The sequence below is a fragment of the Drosophila sechellia genome, chromosome 3L (assembly GCF_004382195.2).
Source record: "Drosophila sechellia strain sech25 chromosome 3L, ASM438219v1, whole genome shotgun sequence".
Lineage (NCBI taxonomy): Eukaryota > Metazoa > Arthropoda > Insecta > Diptera > Drosophilidae > Drosophila > Drosophila sechellia.
This window is the reverse complement of record NC_045951.1, coordinates 6805554-6824105: the sequence shown is the minus strand read 5'-3', so window position 1 is coordinate 6824105 and position 18552 is coordinate 6805554. Positions and strand designations below refer to the sequence as shown.

Sequence of the window (18552 nt, the reverse complement as noted above, 5' to 3'; positions counted from 1 at the left end):
CTAGTTTTGAAACCAATTTACCTTAGCATCATATGAGTTCCTTTGGCAACAGCGGCAACCAAGCAACGGTCGCTGTTTGATATTCCAACTGCCTTGTTTCAAACAAAAAACAAAAAACAAGCCGGTTAAAAAGCTTCAAGCTCAGAACAGACACAAAAACCCCCTTATATGTTACATTTCGAATCGTATATTTAGCTATAATACTGGAAAAATGGGCGAACAAGATGTCTGCAGGCAGCTGCTGCCGCGCGCGATCTTCGGCATCAATGGCAAGGTGGAGAATGGAGTGCGCCAGCATCCGGTCACGGGTTCCATCATCTTTGCGCTGGGCAACAAAATCGGCATCGCCGACTACAAGAAGAATACGCAGGAGTTTGTGGCCGGACACACGAACACCATATCGTGCCTGGATCTCAGCAAGAGCGGCAAGTACATGGCCTCCGGTCAGATCAATCACATGGGCTTTCGCGGCTATGTGATCATCTGGGACTACGATCAGCGCAAGGAGATCGCTCGCCACGATCTGCACAAGGTCTCCGTGCAGGCCATCTGCTTTACTGCCCAGGATAGATGCGTGGTGTCCATCGGCGGCGTGGATGATGGTTCCGTGATCGTCTTCGACATGGAGGCATTGTAAGTTATCCATATCAAAGCTCATGCTTGTAAGTCCAATGACTATATTCGCCATTACAGCTCTCCCATTTGCCAAACACCCGCGTCGAGGGCCATCTCTGGAAATGCCTTGACTGTCCGGCCGTTGCACAACAATCCGTACTTCTTTGTGACCGCCGGCGATCGCCATCTGCGCCTGTGGAGCATCCTGCGTGAGGAGAAGAAGCTGTACGTGCAGGATGTGCTGATGGCCAGCAAGACGCGGGTTTTCTACTGTGCGCGCATCAACAAGACGGATGAGTTTGCCTATCTGGGCACCGGAACCGGTGACATTGTGAAGATCGTGCTCAACTGCTGCGATCGCGATCATGTGAGCAAGCAAGGCTCCACCAGCTGCATCCTCGGAGCCTTCGGCACCCACAATCCCAGGAAGCCAACGGGCAGGGACTGCAATCGCTATGTGAATGGTGTGCGTGCTCTGTATGTCCTGGAAGGCGGACGTCTGCTGATTGGAGCTGGAAATGGTGATATAGAGCTGGTGGAGGAGCGTACCGATGTGCCGCTCATAAACTTTCGCGATTATCCCGGTCCGACATGGCCATATTTGCGCACCCTAAAGAAGACTCACGTTTCTGGCAGGATCTCGTCCTTTGTGCGCTCGAAAACGGACATGTTTTACATCTGCACGGACACCAACGAGATCTATGGGCTAAATATCAAGACTTGGGTGCTCAAGCTGCTGCGAACGTGCCACACCAAGTCGGTCTACTGCATCACGTTTCCCAAGTGAGTACTAAAGCAATTGCAATTGCAATCCATATCCTACAATTGATCACATATATTTAAGGAACTACTCTGGTGTCTTCGCCACCTCGGGCAAGGAGTGCATCCGCATCTGGTCGTCTGGTCGCAAGCAGGAGCTGCTGCGCATCATGGTTTACAACTTCAACTGCGCCTGCGTGCGCTTTACCCACGATGGCACTAGCATAGTCTCCGTTTGGAACGATGGCATCATTCGCGCCTTCACTCCCATCACCGGCAGACTCATCTACGCCATACCCAACGCACACAACAAGGGTGAACTCTGGGAATACCAATTCTAGCCTTCTTACTGAAATCCTCTCCTTCAACACAGGATGCAGTGCGTTGGCCGTGGCCTCGTCGGGTCGCCTGATCGTCACTGGCGGCATCGAGGGACAGGTGAGGGTGTGGAAGATCGATCCGTATCGCCAGGATCTCGTAGGCGTGCTGAAAGATCACTCGGGACCCATAACCTCGCTGGACATCAACTATCTCGACACCGAAGTGATCTCGGCCTGCACCGATGGCTCTTGTGTGATCTGGGACATTAAGTGAGTTAATCCCAGTGGCAATGTATAGCATGTATTCCTCATACAGCAACTAATCCCCGACAGACGTATGACCCGCAAACAAGTGGTGACCGCCAACACGCAGTTCATGTCCGCGTCCTACTTCCCAACTGGAGTGCAAGTGATCACCTGCGGCTCGGACGGCAGAATCATCTACTGGATGGTCTACAATGGAGCCTTGATCAGGGAACTAACTGCGTCCAAGAAGTCGTCGGTCAACTGCTTGGCCATCAATGAAACGGGTGACTACTTCATCACCGTGGGCAGCGATCTGCAGGTGAAGCTGTGGGACTACAACAGTGGTGCTGTGGTGGGCATCGGCTCGGAGCACGCCTCCTCCGTGATCAGTTGTGCATATAGTCCCTGTATGACCATGTTTGTCACCGGCAGCACGGACGGATCGCTGATCATTTGGGATGTGCCGCGTGACTTCTGGGGCAGGCCCAATCCGCCGGATGTCACCAAGTATTCGCTGCCCAAGACATCGTCCAAAACCAGGATGAGTGACGTGCCGTCGCGGGTCAACTCGGGCACCAATCTAAAGACGCCCAAGGGCGAGAACATCGATGGCCTGCTGAAGGCCACTCCCAAGGACGATCTCTGCTGCGTGGAGTGCCCGCCGTGCGCCAAAAAGGATACCAAGGGCGTCGATCCCTATGCCGAGTGCGGAATCGTTCCGGATGTCCGCAAGTGCTGAGCTTTTCCTTTCCAGTTTCTTTTTGTCGTGAAATAAAGGCAGTTGTCCTTCATTAGCTTGATTTATCTGAGATTATTTATGGGAGCTTTATTTTCTAGGATAAATTGGCTCTTTTATAAATCTTATTGATTAAGTCTTTGCTAACAGAAACCATTTTCAAATTTAATTTAATTTGATTAAATGAGTGTTTGGTCACACTTAACTGTGTTCCGTTCAAGCAATCGAACAATTTGTTCGAATCAAACATGTTCGTCAAACCAATTTTCAAACATTTCAAATGAGCAAGCAAATTATTTTAAACTTAAAATCAAGTCTCAATGAAACAGAGAATTTTGTAGTAAATATGTCTATGTGTTATTAATTTGTTAAGAAACGAAAGTTTTATATTTTAGATTCCCAGTATGACCCTGCTGGCGTGTGGTGTAACGGGCGGCTCGCACTGCGTTCACACTGAATTACTATTGGCCAGCCTTGTTGTTGTTAATCGTGTTCGTAAACTAAGAGTTCGTGTGCATGGATTCTCAGCGGCATTTGTAGTAGTTACTGTCGCTCCGCCGCCGCGTGAAGTCAGATTCCTCCGAGCGCTCAAACGAACAGCACGCGACACTCGCCGGAAAAAAAAAACAAGTACAATAAGTAGTGGGAAATTCGCACAAGAAGGAAGAAGAAGCAGCAGCAGACGAAAGGGACGAACGGCGAAGCAAAACAAATCGAGCGACGAATAGCGGTGTGCAACGAAATGAAGGTCTGCTGCATTGGCGCTGGTTATGTCGGCGGTCCGACCTGCGCGGTTATGGCGCTCAAATGCCCCGATATCGTGATAACCCTGGTGGACAAGAGCTCCGAGCGGATTGCCCAGTGGAATTCGGATAAGTTGCCCATTTACGAGGTACGTTCGCTTTCCTCTTCCTCACCGTTTGTATGTACATAGGAAGTGCCACTGTGTGTGCTAGAGAGAGAGTGAGAGGGCACTATAGCTGCACTGGTGTGTGTGTGCTCACGCCTTAGCCTTGAAATTTGTGTGTTTTTTCTGCTTTTCGGGGCTTCCACTAATCATAAACAAACAAGACATCAATCAATTCCCGATCCGAACCATCGAGCAGAAACCAAAACGTCGATGACCGCTCATGTCCAAGTCGGTGAATACCCCCCGCACTCCTCATGTCCACTTAGTAAACCAGTTCCCCTCACACAGAAAATGCCAGATCTATTTGGAGATTTCTTGAATAATTCCATCCATGAGATAGATTACATGGATTATAGATATATTTATCATTCAGTATAAAAAGCATTCAAATACTATTTGTAATTTAACCAAGATTTAGTTTGCTATCCAGCTTGTTTAACTACAAATCATTTTATATTTAGCCAGATTTACGAAACTCCAGTCAGTTTTCGCGCAGTGTAGTCCGTCTTCACTTGAACAACGCTGCGTGTCCGGCATTCTACCAGACTTCAGGTGCTCAACGCACTTGGCCCACAACAAGGTCAATGGTCAGTCCATTAGTCACTCGAAATAAAGCATGAAAAGCGCGCAGAGCCGTTTGATTGCTGAAATATGATTTGGAACGGAAAAGCAGCGTGGGAATCGATTTTACTTTCCAGACTGCGTGACCATACCATAGTCGTCGCTCCATCAGGCCCAAGTTCCAGATACTACAAGGCGCATTTGTATGAAGCCATAAGGTGCAAGCGGATTGCCTTCCTCCACCACACCACTGGCGCATTTCCGTCCTGGCTTCCGTTCGCCCTCATTCCCCACTGTTGTAGACTCTTCATCTATGTGTGTACATATGTCGAGCTACCCACTCTTCTTATCGGTTCTGCGCCAAAACAAAGTCTCGGGTCGAGATAAGCTCGTTGGGCAAGGCGTTTTTTTCTTATAATTTTTGGTTTAGCGAGCGCACATTAGTTGGAAATTGTCCAATTACCCACGTTTCCGACAAACAGCCAGTATCTCTGGGGGAAAAAAAGCACGAATAGAAGTAGGTACAAGCAGCCAAACACTCAGTTTGTGTTATATATATATATACTTTGTTTTCTAGTAGACAATTGGTATTTTTATCCTATAGCAGTAGTACCCATTATCAGTTAAAACGCACACAATTTGTCACGAGCCTTAGAAGATGGTATATTACATATATTTAGCTCATTCTTATCGCTCTCCTATTGTATCCCTAAAAATAGTTAAAAACCCATCAAGAAAATACACGATTAACTGCAGTCTAGACGTAAATGTTCTTACCTAGACTCACAAATTCCAAAAATAAACTTTTCAAGATAAATTCCCCCAATGAAGTTCGAGTTGAAGTTGGTTGATTACAAATACCAATGAGTTTCCCATTATCGCTACTCACTTACCAAGATTGCAGTACCACCAGCAAACAATCATGGCCAGCACTTGGAGTACTCCAATGCAATTTGCTGGCGATGGCGACGTCAGGGCGAGCATGTCAACAACATCCTCTTGTTTTTGGAATTTGCACAATTGGCGTACTTTCCATTGACACCTACATATTTTCAACGTTTCCTACTCGCTGTACTCATTAATGTTCAATTAGCCTTTTTGCACATCGCGAAAACTTATCGGGCAAACAGTTGATAGCATACCAATTGTATATTTTTCAGCAAAAATTCCACAATAACATATTGTATCTGTTTGATTGGCTCTTGTAACTGAGTTTCCAGCTAGATGTGTTTAGACTGATAGATTGTTTATATTGCTTAGTCGAATGAAATGCGATGTGGAAAGACAGCTATTAACACCTGCCCCCACGGAGAAATTCGTATAAATACGTATGCAAATTTGGCAAAACGAGTTCAATGAACATTCAAATCGTATCTGAAACGGAAACATGTCTGGCTGAAACTGAATGCGTTGAATGAGAGTGGTGAATGGTGGGTGAATCAGGGGTTCGTGTGAATACACGTATTGCATAAGCGGCATGGTCATGGGAAGACCCTATTCCATAGCGTCTAAATTAATCATTAAATGCCAACAAGTGGACCACTCCAAGTAAACAGAAGTAAAGCAGAGTTAATTGCAAGATAGCTTTCTTGGGAAACCCAATCGGATAAGACCTACGTACAAACTATATATATGTACATATATCCATACAGAAGGGTTATAATCTTATCGGGCGACGAAGTGGGAACGTCACCAAGTGCTCAGCTTTGGGCGCGGGTCGTCGTGATTGGCATTTTAAAGAAGGAACTCAAAACTAGGCCAACAACTTGTGGAATAACTTCTAAATTATATTAATGAGGCACTTTGGTTCTTCTTTGTGACAGCCCGGCTTGGATGAGGTGGTGAAGAAGTGCCGCAATGTGAACCTCTTCTTCTCCACGGACATCGAGACGGCCATCAAGGAGGCGGACCTCATCTTCATCTCGGTCAACACGCCCACAAAAACCTGCGGCAATGGCAAGGGTAAGTACGAAATAAGCCAATATAAACAAAATCAATAGAGAGGTTATCATATAATATAGCATTATTCCAATCCTAAAGCTTCATAAGCTTGAATTATGGCTAATATCATGTCATAGCTTAAAAATAACTGCCTATTAAAGCATAGCATAGTTAAATAGCCATAAAATAGCTAAGTTAGCATAAATAATTACAGCATGAGCTGGCACTTGAAAATATAAGTTCTAAAAATAAACCAAGCATAGTGCGCGTTTAATCAGAAATCGTTTGACAATCACACGCCACTAAAATCAAATTAATTGAAAAAGTAATTAAAGCTTTTAGTCATCGCAATGTTTAACTTTTCGTGGTTTCATACACACGTTTATCTTTGCTGGTGGAAAAATACTTCAAATTAGATCGAAAGTAAACATTGCCATACTTAAGATCACTTAGTAATCCAATTTTTCAATCTGCAGGCCGAGCGGCGGACCTCAAGTATGTGGAGAGCGCAGCGCGGATGATCGCCGAGATCGCGCAGTCCAACAAGATCGTGGTGGAGAAGAGCACGGTGCCCGTGCGGGCGGCGGAGAGCATCATGCACATACTGCGGGCGAACCAGAAGCCGGGCATCCACTACGACATACTGTCCAATCCCGAGTTCCTCGCCGAGGGCACCGCCATCAATGACCTGCTGAATGCGGATCGCGTGCTGATCGGCGGCGAGGAGACGCCCGAGGGCCACCAGGCGGTGGAGAAGCTGTCGTGGATCTACGAGCACTGGATACCCAAGCAGAACATACTCACGACCAACACGTGGAGCAGCGAGCTGTCCAAGCTGGCGGCCAACGCATTCCTCGCCCAGCGAATCTCCAGCATCAATTCGCTGTCGGCGGTGTGCGAGGCCACGGGCGCAGATGTCTCCGAGGTGGCGCGGGCCGTGGGTCTGGACTCTCGCATCGGTTCCAAGTTCCTGCAGGCGTCGGTGGGCTTCGGCGGCAGCTGCTTTCAGAAGGACATCCTCAATCTGATCTACATCTGCGAGAACCTCAATCTGCCCGAGGTGGCCGCCTACTGGCAGCAGGTGATCGACATGAATGAGTACCAGAAGCGTCGCTTCTCGCAGAAGATCATCGAGAGTCTGTTCAACACGGTGTCGGACAAGCGGATAGCGATCCTGGGCTTTGCCTTCAAGAAGAATACGGGCGACACGCGCGAAACGGCCGCCATAACCGTGTGCCAAACGCTGCTGGAGGAGGGCGCCGCGCTGGATATCTACGATCCGAAGGTGGAACCCGAGCAGATCATCGACGACCTCACGCATCCCAGTGTCACGGAATCGCCGGAGAAGGTGAAGAAGGCGGTGCAGATCCACAGTGATCCGTACAGTGCAGTGCGTGCCACACATGCGTTGGTCATCTGCACGGAATGGGATGAGTTCGTCGATCTGGACTTTAAGCGCATATACCAATCGATGATGAAGCCGGCTTACATTTTCGACGGCCGCAAGATTCTCGACCACGAGCGACTGCAGCAGATTGGCTTCCACGTCCAGACCATCGGCAAGAAGTACCAGCGCACTGGACTGCTCCGCTCGTGGGGCATTGTGCCGCAGCTTTAGGCGCGTCGGTCGGCGGAGGTGGTGGCATTTACACTTAAAGTTGGCGAAATTTCCAGTATTTGCGAGACTAAATTGTAAATATCCGTATTCTTTTCTGTAGCTGAGTGTGTGTTAGATTGGGTCGATTAAGCTTAAGTTGAAGCATGTTTTTGGAGAATAGGATCGTTTCCAAGAAATCATTTCAAATCATTAGCGGACTCTGTCAATTTTAAGTGAAAAGTTAAGTTGAATTCTTGCATTTTGTACATTAGTTTCTAAAGGATATGAGCTTTTAAAACATTTCTGTATATAACTAGAAAGCGAAATACTTATTTGAACAACATAAGGCAATGATTAACCACAAAGTTATAAAACGTAGCGTAACTTTTTATGATCAGACAATATAATATTATTTAGCTTTCCCCATATCGACCCAAACTAACGAGTGTGTTTCTAAATAGTTAAAGTATTCAACTAGGCACACCCGCAAGGGAAACCCTCGAACCGTATTTGTATTCATATTCTTATTCCCCTGTCGATCCGCCACTCGAGGATCGGTAGTTGCAATATTAAGTCCCTGCAGGACGAATCCCCTCCTGCGGCGGGCCAATAAAAACCAGCATTTACACGAGAGCATGTAAATTTTTATAATAAAAATAACAACAGTGCGTTTGATTTGAGTTCCCTTTTCAGAAGGGTATCCTCTTGACTATTTGGCGGTACCACAGAAAGGAGGTGGCCGCCGACAGGCTGAACCAGGTCACCAGGTACGACAGATGATCGTTGCGCAGGGTCACGCGTGTCTGTCCACCGATTGGAGCATGTGCAGCCGTTTGCGGATCGTAGACGGCGTCTAGGAAGACAGGAGCCGCTCCCGTGGCGGCGCACATGCGCGCCAGATCGCGATAGAGATAGACATTGCCCTTGTGGTCAGGTGTGAACTGCGGACGCGCCTCTCCTTTGCGCACCACGGCGGTGAGCTCCACTTCCGACTGCTGTTGGCCCAGCGGCCTGGTTTCCGGCTCCACTTGCTTGCGGGACACCCAACCCCGATTGACGAGCACTATGTCGCTGGGGAAATCGATGATTCTTAAGATGATTCTATGGGATTTCCTCGAGCACAACTTACTCTCTATCTGCCAGCTGAAAAGGGGTTACTATTAGAAAGCCATTGCCCGAGTCGCGCTGCGAGAAGAGTCCTCCTTGGGTTTCCACGCCATCGGGACGTATCAGCGATCTCGGACCCATGCGCATCTCCTTGTCGTGAAGGAAGCGTCCACGGATCTTCACCAGGCGGTACTCCATTTGGGCTAAGTCACTGAGACTGCGGGATGGAACACACTGTAAAGGGAATATATATTGCAGAATATGTGGGCAAACCTACTCCTCTGGTAGAGCCACAGGCGGCGTGCTCAGCTGCTTGTTGAGATCCTTGATCAACTGCTCCTTCCAAATCTTGCGCTTAACTTGCCAGCAGCCCAAGCCAAAAGTGGTGGCCGGTATGAGCTGGAGAATGGATCATTAGCAACAAGGATTAGTTGTTTGTGTAGGTAGAGGAGTTGGTGTTTACCCACCAGGAGGAACCATCCCAAAGAAGCAATCTTCTCCTTGTCTTTTGCCGCCTGATTGGGAATACTGGTTGTCCAATTAACCGGCGATCGTTGTTGTGTCATCTTCCTAATGAATAATCTCGGGTTGTTTATGCTGCCCGGGTATCTGGATACAGTCTGCATATTAAAGGCCACTTGCCGGCACATCTGGCTCCCAAAACGCATCATACTTTCTTTTATTTTGTCCTAAATTTTCTATTTATTTATTTATTTACATTTCCAATTGGAAGTTGATAGTAGGACCGTTCTGCACCGTTATGAACGTATAATAACTTCATGCGGTCACACCATTTCCGAATGTAAGCTTTTCTTGATTTTATGAATTAAAACTACAAAAGTCTAAAGTATATAAGAAAATAAAGTAATAGTTCATACTTTTTCCATGTAATAAAACACTTGTTTTTCTTTACAAAGATTTCTAACTGTTTCTGTTAATCATATGTTCGTAAGTCACTGTTAACATGTCGTTATACCCAAGTTGGCAGCCCTGTTACGATCAGCTGTTTTGGTCTGTTGTCGCGTGCAATTGGATTTTTTTTTAACGATATTGTTTTAGTAAATTTAGGAAATATTTAAGAATGCAGTGCACTCGTGCAGTTGCAAGACTGGCCGGCGGCATAGCGAGAACCACATGGGTATGTTTAATGCCATGGCTGCACTCTATTTACTCAAAACACGGTCATCCGAATGCACCGCTATCAACTCTTATATAAACGAATGTAAAATTTTTAAATTAAAAATATAGGCAACACAACATACGTATAAACACAGTCCAGCGATACTGGGGCTGCTGGAGCAACCTTGCCGCTTGTGTTCATCCACCGGCGTTGTGGATAATCCCAATAAAACGAAACCCGGCGCAGCAGAAGCCGCAGAAGGCGGAATCCTGAAGAGAGTGCTCAACAAAGTGGGCTTCACACCGAACACAAAGGCGGTAGGACTCGGAATACTTTCCCTATTTGATTAATATTCATCGTAGTGATCCCTTTCAGCGCCTCAAGGTAACCAGTCACCTGCTGTACGAAAGCGTCGCCGACAAGATCAACTATGTGACCTTTTTTCGCGACTTCAATCTGCCCAATACCTTCAACTCCTGGTTTTTGGTCACCGAACTGCATGTTTGGCTACTCCTGATGCGCTCCATGGCCGAGGGCTCCGAAACGGGCGAGGATGGACGCTTCCTGCGCAACTGCATTGTGGAGGCCATGTGGGGAGATGTCAACACACGCGCCAAAAAATTGGGAGTAGGTTTTACTCGAGTTCACCATTATATGTAATCATCAAACTCTTCTTACGTTTCCTAACAGGCTCACAATCCTTCACGCACCCGTCAGCAAATCGAGACCTTATCCGAGCAGTTCCAAGCGGCCCTAATCGCCTACGACGAGGGCATCATGTCCGACGATCGGGTTTTGGCCTGCGCCTTGTGGCGCCGCTTCTTCGAGATGAACTGCGATGATTACGAGCAGATCGAGCGACTGGTAAAGTACGTCCGACAGCAGGCCAGCATGTTGGACAGTTTGCCGCGCGATCAGTTCATTGTCAAGCCGAAAGTGGCATGGTTGGAATTGGACAAGTGCAAGGTTTTATCTTAGTTATATTCTGTTTTTTAAAAATAAAGTTTGAGAGTATGTGAACTGGGAGCTAGATGCTAAGATCCTCCACGGACTGATTACTCAAGGCACGCAGCTGGCACTTGAGCAGAAATGCTGTTATCCTTCGCTCTGCTCTTCTCCGCTGCGGTTCCTTTAGTTGGGCCAGTACCTGGTCAATCTGGAGGAAGCTGCTTCTGGGCGAGAGTATCTCAGCGGGCTCTTGCTCCTCGTAGATGATTTCCTCGTGGATGATTTGTTCGCTGGGCTCCTCGATGACCTCCTCGATTATAAACGTACTCGACTGCTGTGGAACATCCCCATCCTCAAAGGTCTCCCACAGAAACTGCACAGGAGTTTCCGTCTGGATGGTCGCCTCCTGTTTATTTGTTTTGGGTTTGGTTTTCACTTTGGAGGGCGGCTGGATCTCGGCCAGAAATCGCAGGCGTTCCAGGTACGGCCAGGTGGATCCACTGGTGTCCGCGCGGCGAAACTCCTTACGAAACTGATAGTGCAGATTGTTCCAGCGCATCAGGCAGAAGTCCACTACGAAGATTATAGCGTTAAATTGATATAACTAATGCTTTTATTAACTGACTCACCATCACAGCCCATCATCTCGGCTATCCGAGCCCAGATATCGGTTTTCGCCTTCATGGCATCGTAGTTCGAGAGTCCAGATCTCTTATAGAGCACAGGATTGGGTTCCACCAGATCAATTAGCTTGAAGTCGAAAGGTCTGTTTTTCTTGTAACTGGTGCGCATGGCTACCAAATTGAACTAATCTATCTTGAACTTGATAATTAGGAATCTCTTGTTTAAGCCATGTTTGTTTACCTTATGAAGTACAGCAGAGCTACGATTAAGCGAAAACCATTCGACACCTTTTGTATGGCATAATTGCTTAACAAATAAAGGGAAATTACGCAATAATAAGTTATTATTTAACTGCATTAAGACAACCTTGTTCATTAGTTACAGTTACATTACAGGTAGAAATTTACTGGTTAACTACATTGAGTGATCACTGTAACATTCCAATTTATGTCCACACTTTGGTGTTTGGGCAGGTCTATAGGCTGGTCACATTTTTTTTGCTGACCGTTGTTATCGAAGTTGTTTTACTCGATAGCTTCAGACAAGCAAAATTAAACGGATTTGTTTTGCCTAAAAAATTAATAGTTCTTATTGCTAATTACCGGTAACGCATTAACAAAATACTGGTTAGACAACGAACTAACTACAAACTAAAAAGTATAGTGCTCAATCTAAATAGCGTCTCATATTCTTTTCAGTTCTTAAAAGTGTTAGATACGTTTAAATATTTATTTTTATATATTAATTGTCTCCTACTTACAAATATTTTGGCATTTTGCTCCATTCATTGTGATCGTTTCTAGAAAACTCAATCGATGTTTCCAGAAAACCCAACCTATCGAACCAATCGATACTAACACCGAATTTTTCCACAGCTCTATTGACGACGTAGAAGCTGAAAAAATTGTGGAGTGAAAAATTGTAAAAGTGACCGAAAAACTATACTTTGGCCAGCTATATTTCCACTTACATCACACTAGCAATGAACATGTAAGTATAGAAACACAAGCACACATTTTTTAAGCCCAAATTTCGGTCTAACATGCGGCCAGGGGCCGAGTGTCGAAAATCAATAAATTCAAAATGGCAGTAAAAAATGAAAATTACATAAAAAAAAGGTCGCTTCGTGTAAATTTCAACATTTTGGCAAATCATTAAAAGGCTCAAAATTCTTATTTCATGGCACAATACGCTCGTCGCAGGTATAACGGACAGATGAACGCCTTCGGAGGCGGTGGCGTCGGAGGAGCTGGTGGCCTAGCCGGCGGTATGGTGCCCAATCGCATGGGCGGTGGTGCTCCCGGCGGCGGACCCGGTGGAGCGGGTATGTTCCAGCGCAATCGCTCGGCCCCATACCCAGGATTCAATGGTCATGGACCCGCCAACGGTGGACAGCGACGCATGAACGGTGGTGGTCCTAGCATGGGACCCGGCGGACCACGCAATCAGGATGGATTCGGTGGTCAGAACGGTGGCCAGCGCTCTTCCAATCACGGCGCTCACTTGCCCAAGATCGTTTGGTCAGAGGTGAATCTTACGCCATTCCGCAAGAACTTTTACAAGCCGTGCGATTCGGTGCTGGCCAGAACTGCCGGTGAAACAGAGACCTTCCTCACCAGCAATGAGATCACCATCAAGGGCGATCAGGTGCCCACACCCAGTATTGAATTCGAGGAGGGCGGCTTTCCCGATTACGTGATGAACGAGATCCGTAAGCAGGGTTTCGCCAAGCCAACGGCCATTCAAGCCCAGGGTTGGCCCATTGCTATGAGTGGACGGGATCTAGTGGGCGTGGCCCAGACCGGATCGGGCAAGACCTTGGCATATGTTCTGCCGGCGGTGGTGCACATCAATAACCAGCCGCGCCTGGAGCGCGGTGATGGACCCATCGCCCTGGTCCTGGCTCCAACTAGAGAGCTGGCCCAGCAGATCCAGCAGGTGGCCATTGAGTTTGGCAGCAACACTCATGTGCGCAACACTTGCATTTTTGGTGGTGCACCCAAGGGACAGCAGGCTAGGGATTTGGAGCGCGGCGTGGAGATTGTGATTGCCACACCGGGTCGCCTGATTGATTTCCTCGAACGCGGCACCACCTCATTGAAGAGATGCACCTATCTGGTGCTAGACGAGGCCGATCGTATGCTCGACATGGGCTTCGAGCCCCAGATCAGAAAGATCATGCAGCAGATCCGCCCGGACCGTCAGGTTCTCATGTGGTCAGCCACCTGGCCGAAAGAGGTGCGCCAGCTGGCCGAGGAGTTCCTTAATAACTACATACAGGTTAACATTGGTTCGCTTTCGCTGAGCGCCAACCACAACATCCTGCAGATCGTGGACGTGTGCGATGAGAACGAGAAGTTGATGAAGCTGATCAAGCTGCTGACGGACATTTCGGCGGAGAACGAGACCAAGACCATAATTTTCGTGGAGACCAAGAAGCGTGTGGATGAGATCACGCGCAATATCTCCCGCCAGGGCTGGCGCGCATGCGCCATCCACGGCGATAAGTCGCAGCAGGAGCGCGACTTTGTGCTCTCGAGCTTCCGCAATGGCCGGCACTCGATACTGGTGGCCACCGATGTGGCTGCCCGCGGACTCGGTGAGTATACGTAGCCTTTGTGGGGCCCTCAATGGGGCCAACTTTCGTTTTTTCTCTCCGTAACCAAGCAATTGTTGCCTGTGGATCAATCAGCATCCCGTGGGGTTTCATTCATTATTTTGTGATTCGTCGTCGACGCCTTCCTGGTTCGTCTGGTCTCAGCGATCCGTCAGCGATGAATCGGCCAACACCGCCCAGCCTCTTCGCTCTTCCTTCCGCTCTGTTTCCAGAACTTTGGAGGTTTTTCGTTTCGGGTCTGTTCCGGATTTCACAAGCTATTCACGATTTGAAGCTGAAAGCGCACGATTCCCATTTGGGGTCCATTGTTGGAATCTTCGCTTGCTTCAGTGTGTAAATACTCATAGTTTTTTTGTTTGTATTCATATTAATTTAATTAAGCTGGGTAAACAGTAGCCTAATCTAGGAGCTCAACCGCAAATCTTCGCCTAGCTGTATTCGAAATTACCTGGGGTTAGATATTCCTTAAATATTTATAAACATATTTTTATTTCATGTTATATTGAAATTGAAGTTTTGGTAGCTATTCGAAGTTAGATGAGCTCATTACTGGTCATCTATCAAAGAATGTAATTTGGTAAACGTGAAAACCGGAAAGGACCGCTTGTATTTTTTAAATTGCATGTTAAAATCTCTAGACAGCCGAGAAATTGCGATTTTTTATTTTTCAATCATTTTCGAGTGGTTCGATGCCGGGTGGACCATTAAGTCTAACTTATTGAACCCTTTAGTTTGCTGAATGATTCTACGAATCCGAAGAAAAGGTGTGGGCTCAAATAATGAGGGGAATGTGTTTGTTCTCCATGCATTGCTGGTTATATGATGTTGTTACTTTTAGTTCGTTTGTTGCTCTCTTGCTCATAGTTTTTAGTTGTGTCTCGTCAATCACATTTTGAGTAACTTAATTGTAAAAAGCGATTTACTGTCAGTCAAGGAGTCAATGGCCAGCAAAATAATCTTAAAAAAAATCCCAACTAAATAGTAACCTCAGTGCACCCAAAAGAAATTAACCTTTAATCCAAGGCGATTAAAACGTGCCTTAAAACTATATATATATATATCTTAAGTTTTTTTTTTTTTAGTTTTTAGAACAATGTGAAGTAACTAATGTGTTGAGTAATTGCTACATTTTGCGGCCCAAGTATTTGTTGACTGATGATAATTTTCTGTAGCTTATTTATGTATCATAAAGTACCTAGTATACTATATTACGTCGCTCCTTACTCTATGTATAATAACTAAATTTGTGTGTGAACAAAAATATCATCAGCACTTTATGAAATGGACTTCGATTTTTCAAATGGCAAAACTAGACAAAAAAAAAAAAATGAAAAAGAAAAAAACACGTTCAAAGTTTAAAGTTAAAAAGTTATATACACAAAGCAGTTAAAGAGAAAAGCTATATATACAAGTTGAGGGTTGAGTTATAAGTTTCTAGCATTGGGGAGATCCATGGGATCTCCATCATCACAGCCGCGTTGCGAGGACAGCATCTTCAGGGACTCTTGTTCGTAAGCCTAATTCTAATCCCATATTCTAACCCTAGATCGCCGGGGTAAGTACTAGGCTAATTTATTTCTTCCTAATCATAGTAATATGTCCGCACCCTCGATCCTCCCTCCCTTCCATCGAAGTATGTTCCCCATTTAAACCAAAATCAGCACCCTCTATCATAAGCTTTGATCATTCATTCACATTTACATCTCTTTATTTATAATGTTAATTTTAATCAAGCCGTCTCTTGTATGCATTAAGCTTAAACATTTATATTACGATTTGTGTATTCAAAAATGATATAAAAGAAAGTATGATGAGAAGAAAAGGTCGAGGTCCACATTTCTGCAGTATAAAAAGAACATATGTCTAATTGCCAAAGATGTATTGTTATTAATATACGCTAATAGTATTGATGGCGAAATTTTTGTTCAAAGTACAAAACCATACCAAAACAAAAAAAAAATTGAAATCGAAACCGATCTTACACCAACCGATAAAAATCCATTCGACAATTCGATCAAAAATGTATTTTAAGTTCTATTAACAAACTTTACAAAATAAAAACAAATGATCGCACCGACACAAACACCACTAGTACCAATACCATGACATGAATACAAACACCATGACAGAAACGGACACCACTCACACAAGCACACAAATAAGTTTTTCGTTTTTGTTGAATAGTTTCTTGAGTATTGAGAAAGATTCCTATTTTCGACGCATTGGTTCGATTTGATAATTTTAACGCTTCTTTTCACATTCTTCAATTTTCAAATTCGAAATGAAAAATATAATTGAAATCAAACAGACGTTGACGATGTCAAGTTTGTGATCAACTACGATTATCCTTCGAACTCGGAGGACTACGTTCATCGCATTGGACGTACCGGACGCTCCAATAACACCGGCACCGCCTACACCCTGTTCACGCATTCCAACGCCAACAAGGCCAACGACTTGATCCAGGTGCTACGCGAGGCCAACCAGGTGAGTGCTCCTTGTAGCTTTCAATCCACTCGATGGCATATGTACTTACCTCCTCTGTTTGCAGACCATCAATCCCAAACTGATGAACATGGCCATGAACGGTGGCTACAACAAGCGCGGTGGCGGCATGGGTGGCGGCTACCGTGGCGGCAATGGCTATCAGGGCCGCAATCCGCAGATGGGCGGCGGTTACAATGGCGGCAACAACTACCGCAACAACAATGGTCCCGGCGCCAGCATGAATCGCAATTCCTTCAACGGCGGCAGCGCTGGCGGCCCACCACGCTTCGATCAGAAGCCGCGCACTTCTCCGCCGAATCAGGGCGGACAGGGCGGCTACCGTGGCCAGGGAGGCGGTGGCTACCAGGGACAACAGCAGCAGCAGCAGCAGAATGGCGGAGTGCCCTTCTCTCGCTTCAATCCCAATGCCGCTTGCTTCGAGCCCAACAAGCCGCAGAATGGTCCGGGATCTGGACCGCCACAGGCGCAGCACCAGCAGCAGCAACAGGCTCAGGCTGCCCAGCAGCAACACCTACTGCCCGATGCCTCCGTGCAGGCGGCGATGACGGCTGCGAACTACGGAGTCGATCAGAAGCGCTCCCGTTTCTCGCCCTACAACATGAACTTTGCCAACATGCCACCACCAGCGATGAACCAGCAGCAGGCGGCGGCGGCCCAGCAGCAGCAGCAACAACAGTTGCAGACTCCACAGCAGCAACAGCAGCAGCAGCAAATGCAACAGCCGCAGGCCTATGGCCAGTACTCTTCAATGTCCTCCAGCATGGCAACCGTGTCGCTGAACGGAGGAGCTGCAACGGTGGCCAGCTCATACCGCGCCCAGTATGCAGTGCCCACGCAGGCGGCACCCTATATGATGGCGAACGGCGGCGATATCTTTGCCTATCCGCCTCCTCCGCTGCCTGTGCAGAACTAGAGGCTCTGCGGTTCGAAAGAGGCTACCAAATTGTAGACCAGCTCTACTGTAATTTCTTTTCCCCACACGAACATTACACGCACATCCGCACACCCACCCGTATTAATTGTACACGAGTCACGATCAGAAGTCCAGAGACTTCATAGGGAAGATGTTAGATGAGCGTCGGTGATGTACGTATCGTGTAGATCTCCTCCGCCCACATAATAGCTATATAATATGGTTTAATCTGGAATCAAATACGCTTTTAATTTGATTAATCTCTTTGTTCACCCCAAAACAAAACAAAAGATAAACCCCACATTTAGTTGATAAGCTTTTGGTTTAGTCAAATTGTTAGGGCATTCGAGAGCCGATCATCGATGTTGTTGGCATTTATCTTTCCAGAGCCCTGGGCGTATTTGATTTCTTTATACAATTCTCGAATATTGTACTTATCTATTCATACACTGCAAAAGAAATGTTTGCAATGCTCCAAACAAACCCAAGCCAAAAGAGATTAGATACAATCGGATAACGAAGGAACACTAAATGGGAGAAGAACGCTCCCGGTACACATCCTTTCACACTATCGGACACATGTACACATAAGAAACAATGTCAATTTCGTGGAATCAAATGCGTATTATTATGTCATCTTAAACCATATTATGTGACTAGTCTAATGAATTGCTTAGCTGGACACTTCACACCGTAACAAGAACTTCAAAAATAACACAAAAACAATAAAACATGAGAATACGTTCAAAAAATTGAAATGCAATTCCATTTTATGTCAGCAGCCCATAAGTATGAATTGATAACAAGATATGAATAAAGGAATTAATTAGAATTTCAACCGTGCGTTATTAATTATTTCCGCCGAGAAGAAAGTCTTTGCATTTAAACTTAATTGATTTGCTTTTATTTTCCTTTTTAAATATATATATCCATATAAGAAAAACTATCGTACATCCAAAATTATATTATTAATAATAAATAGAACTAAAGTATACAAATATTACTAGACAGCTTCATCCGTTAATTGCAT

General features: G+C 46.0%; 6 protein-coding genes across 6 annotated transcripts; 4 read left to right on the top strand and 2 right to left on the bottom strand.

Annotated features, from left to right (window-relative positions):
* The first annotated feature begins 38 nt into the window (after positions 1 to 38).
* On the top strand, positions 39 to 2740 carry LOC6611077 (cilia- and flagella-associated protein 52). The gene is made up of 5 exons (XM_002035598.2): positions 39 to 633; positions 694 to 1398; positions 1460 to 1689; positions 1748 to 1964; positions 2028 to 2740. The coding sequence occupies exons 1-5, from the start codon at positions 212 to 214 to the stop codon at positions 2677 to 2679; spliced, it is 2226 nt and encodes a 741-aa protein (XP_002035634.1). The 5' UTR covers positions 39 to 211; the 3' UTR covers positions 2680 to 2740.
* A 476-nt stretch (positions 2741 to 3216) lies between these two features.
* Positions 3217 to 8336, top strand: LOC6611076 (UDP-glucose 6-dehydrogenase). Its single transcript, XM_002035597.2, has 3 exons — positions 3217 to 3568; positions 5971 to 6109; positions 6565 to 8336. The coding sequence occupies exons 1-3, from the start codon at positions 3419 to 3421 to the stop codon at positions 7704 to 7706; spliced, it is 1431 nt and encodes a 476-aa protein (XP_002035633.1). The 5' UTR covers positions 3217 to 3418; the 3' UTR covers positions 7707 to 8336.
* On the bottom strand, positions 8308 to 9562 carry LOC6611075 (SURF1-like protein). Its single transcript, XM_002035596.2, has 4 exons — positions 9260 to 9562; positions 9070 to 9191; positions 8815 to 9009; positions 8308 to 8756 (listed from the first exon to the last, which is right to left on the bottom strand). The coding sequence occupies exons 1-4, from the start codon at positions 9461 to 9463 to the stop codon at positions 8375 to 8377; spliced, it is 903 nt and encodes a 300-aa protein (XP_002035632.1). The 5' UTR covers positions 9464 to 9562; the 3' UTR covers positions 8308 to 8374.
* Positions 9563 to 9786: 224 nt separating this feature from the next.
* LOC6611074 (ubiquinol-cytochrome-c reductase complex assembly factor 1) lies at positions 9787 to 10938 on the top strand. Its single transcript, XM_032719377.1, has 4 exons — positions 9787 to 9930; positions 10041 to 10229; positions 10288 to 10539; positions 10603 to 10938. The coding sequence occupies exons 1-4, from the start codon at positions 9874 to 9876 to the stop codon at positions 10888 to 10890; spliced, it is 786 nt and encodes a 261-aa protein (XP_032575268.1). The 5' UTR covers positions 9787 to 9873; the 3' UTR covers positions 10891 to 10938.
* On the bottom strand, positions 10858 to 11742 carry LOC6611073. The gene is made up of 2 exons (XM_002035594.2): positions 11490 to 11742; positions 10858 to 11433 (listed from the first exon to the last, which is right to left on the bottom strand). Exons 1-2 carry the CDS (start codon positions 11650 to 11652, stop codon positions 10940 to 10942), a joined length of 657 nt encoding a protein of 218 aa, XP_002035630.1. The 5' UTR covers positions 11653 to 11742; the 3' UTR covers positions 10858 to 10939.
* A 235-nt stretch (positions 11743 to 11977) lies between these two features.
* Positions 11978 to 18360, top strand: LOC6611072 (ATP-dependent RNA helicase DBP2). The gene is made up of 5 exons (XM_032719375.1): positions 11978 to 12141; positions 12360 to 12474; positions 12687 to 14083; positions 16410 to 16588; positions 16653 to 18360. Exons 2-5 carry the CDS (start codon positions 12467 to 12469, stop codon positions 17520 to 17522), a joined length of 2454 nt encoding a protein of 817 aa, XP_032575266.1. The 5' UTR covers positions 11978 to 12141; positions 12360 to 12466; the 3' UTR covers positions 17523 to 18360.
* The last annotated feature ends 192 nt before the right edge of the window (positions 18361 to 18552 follow it).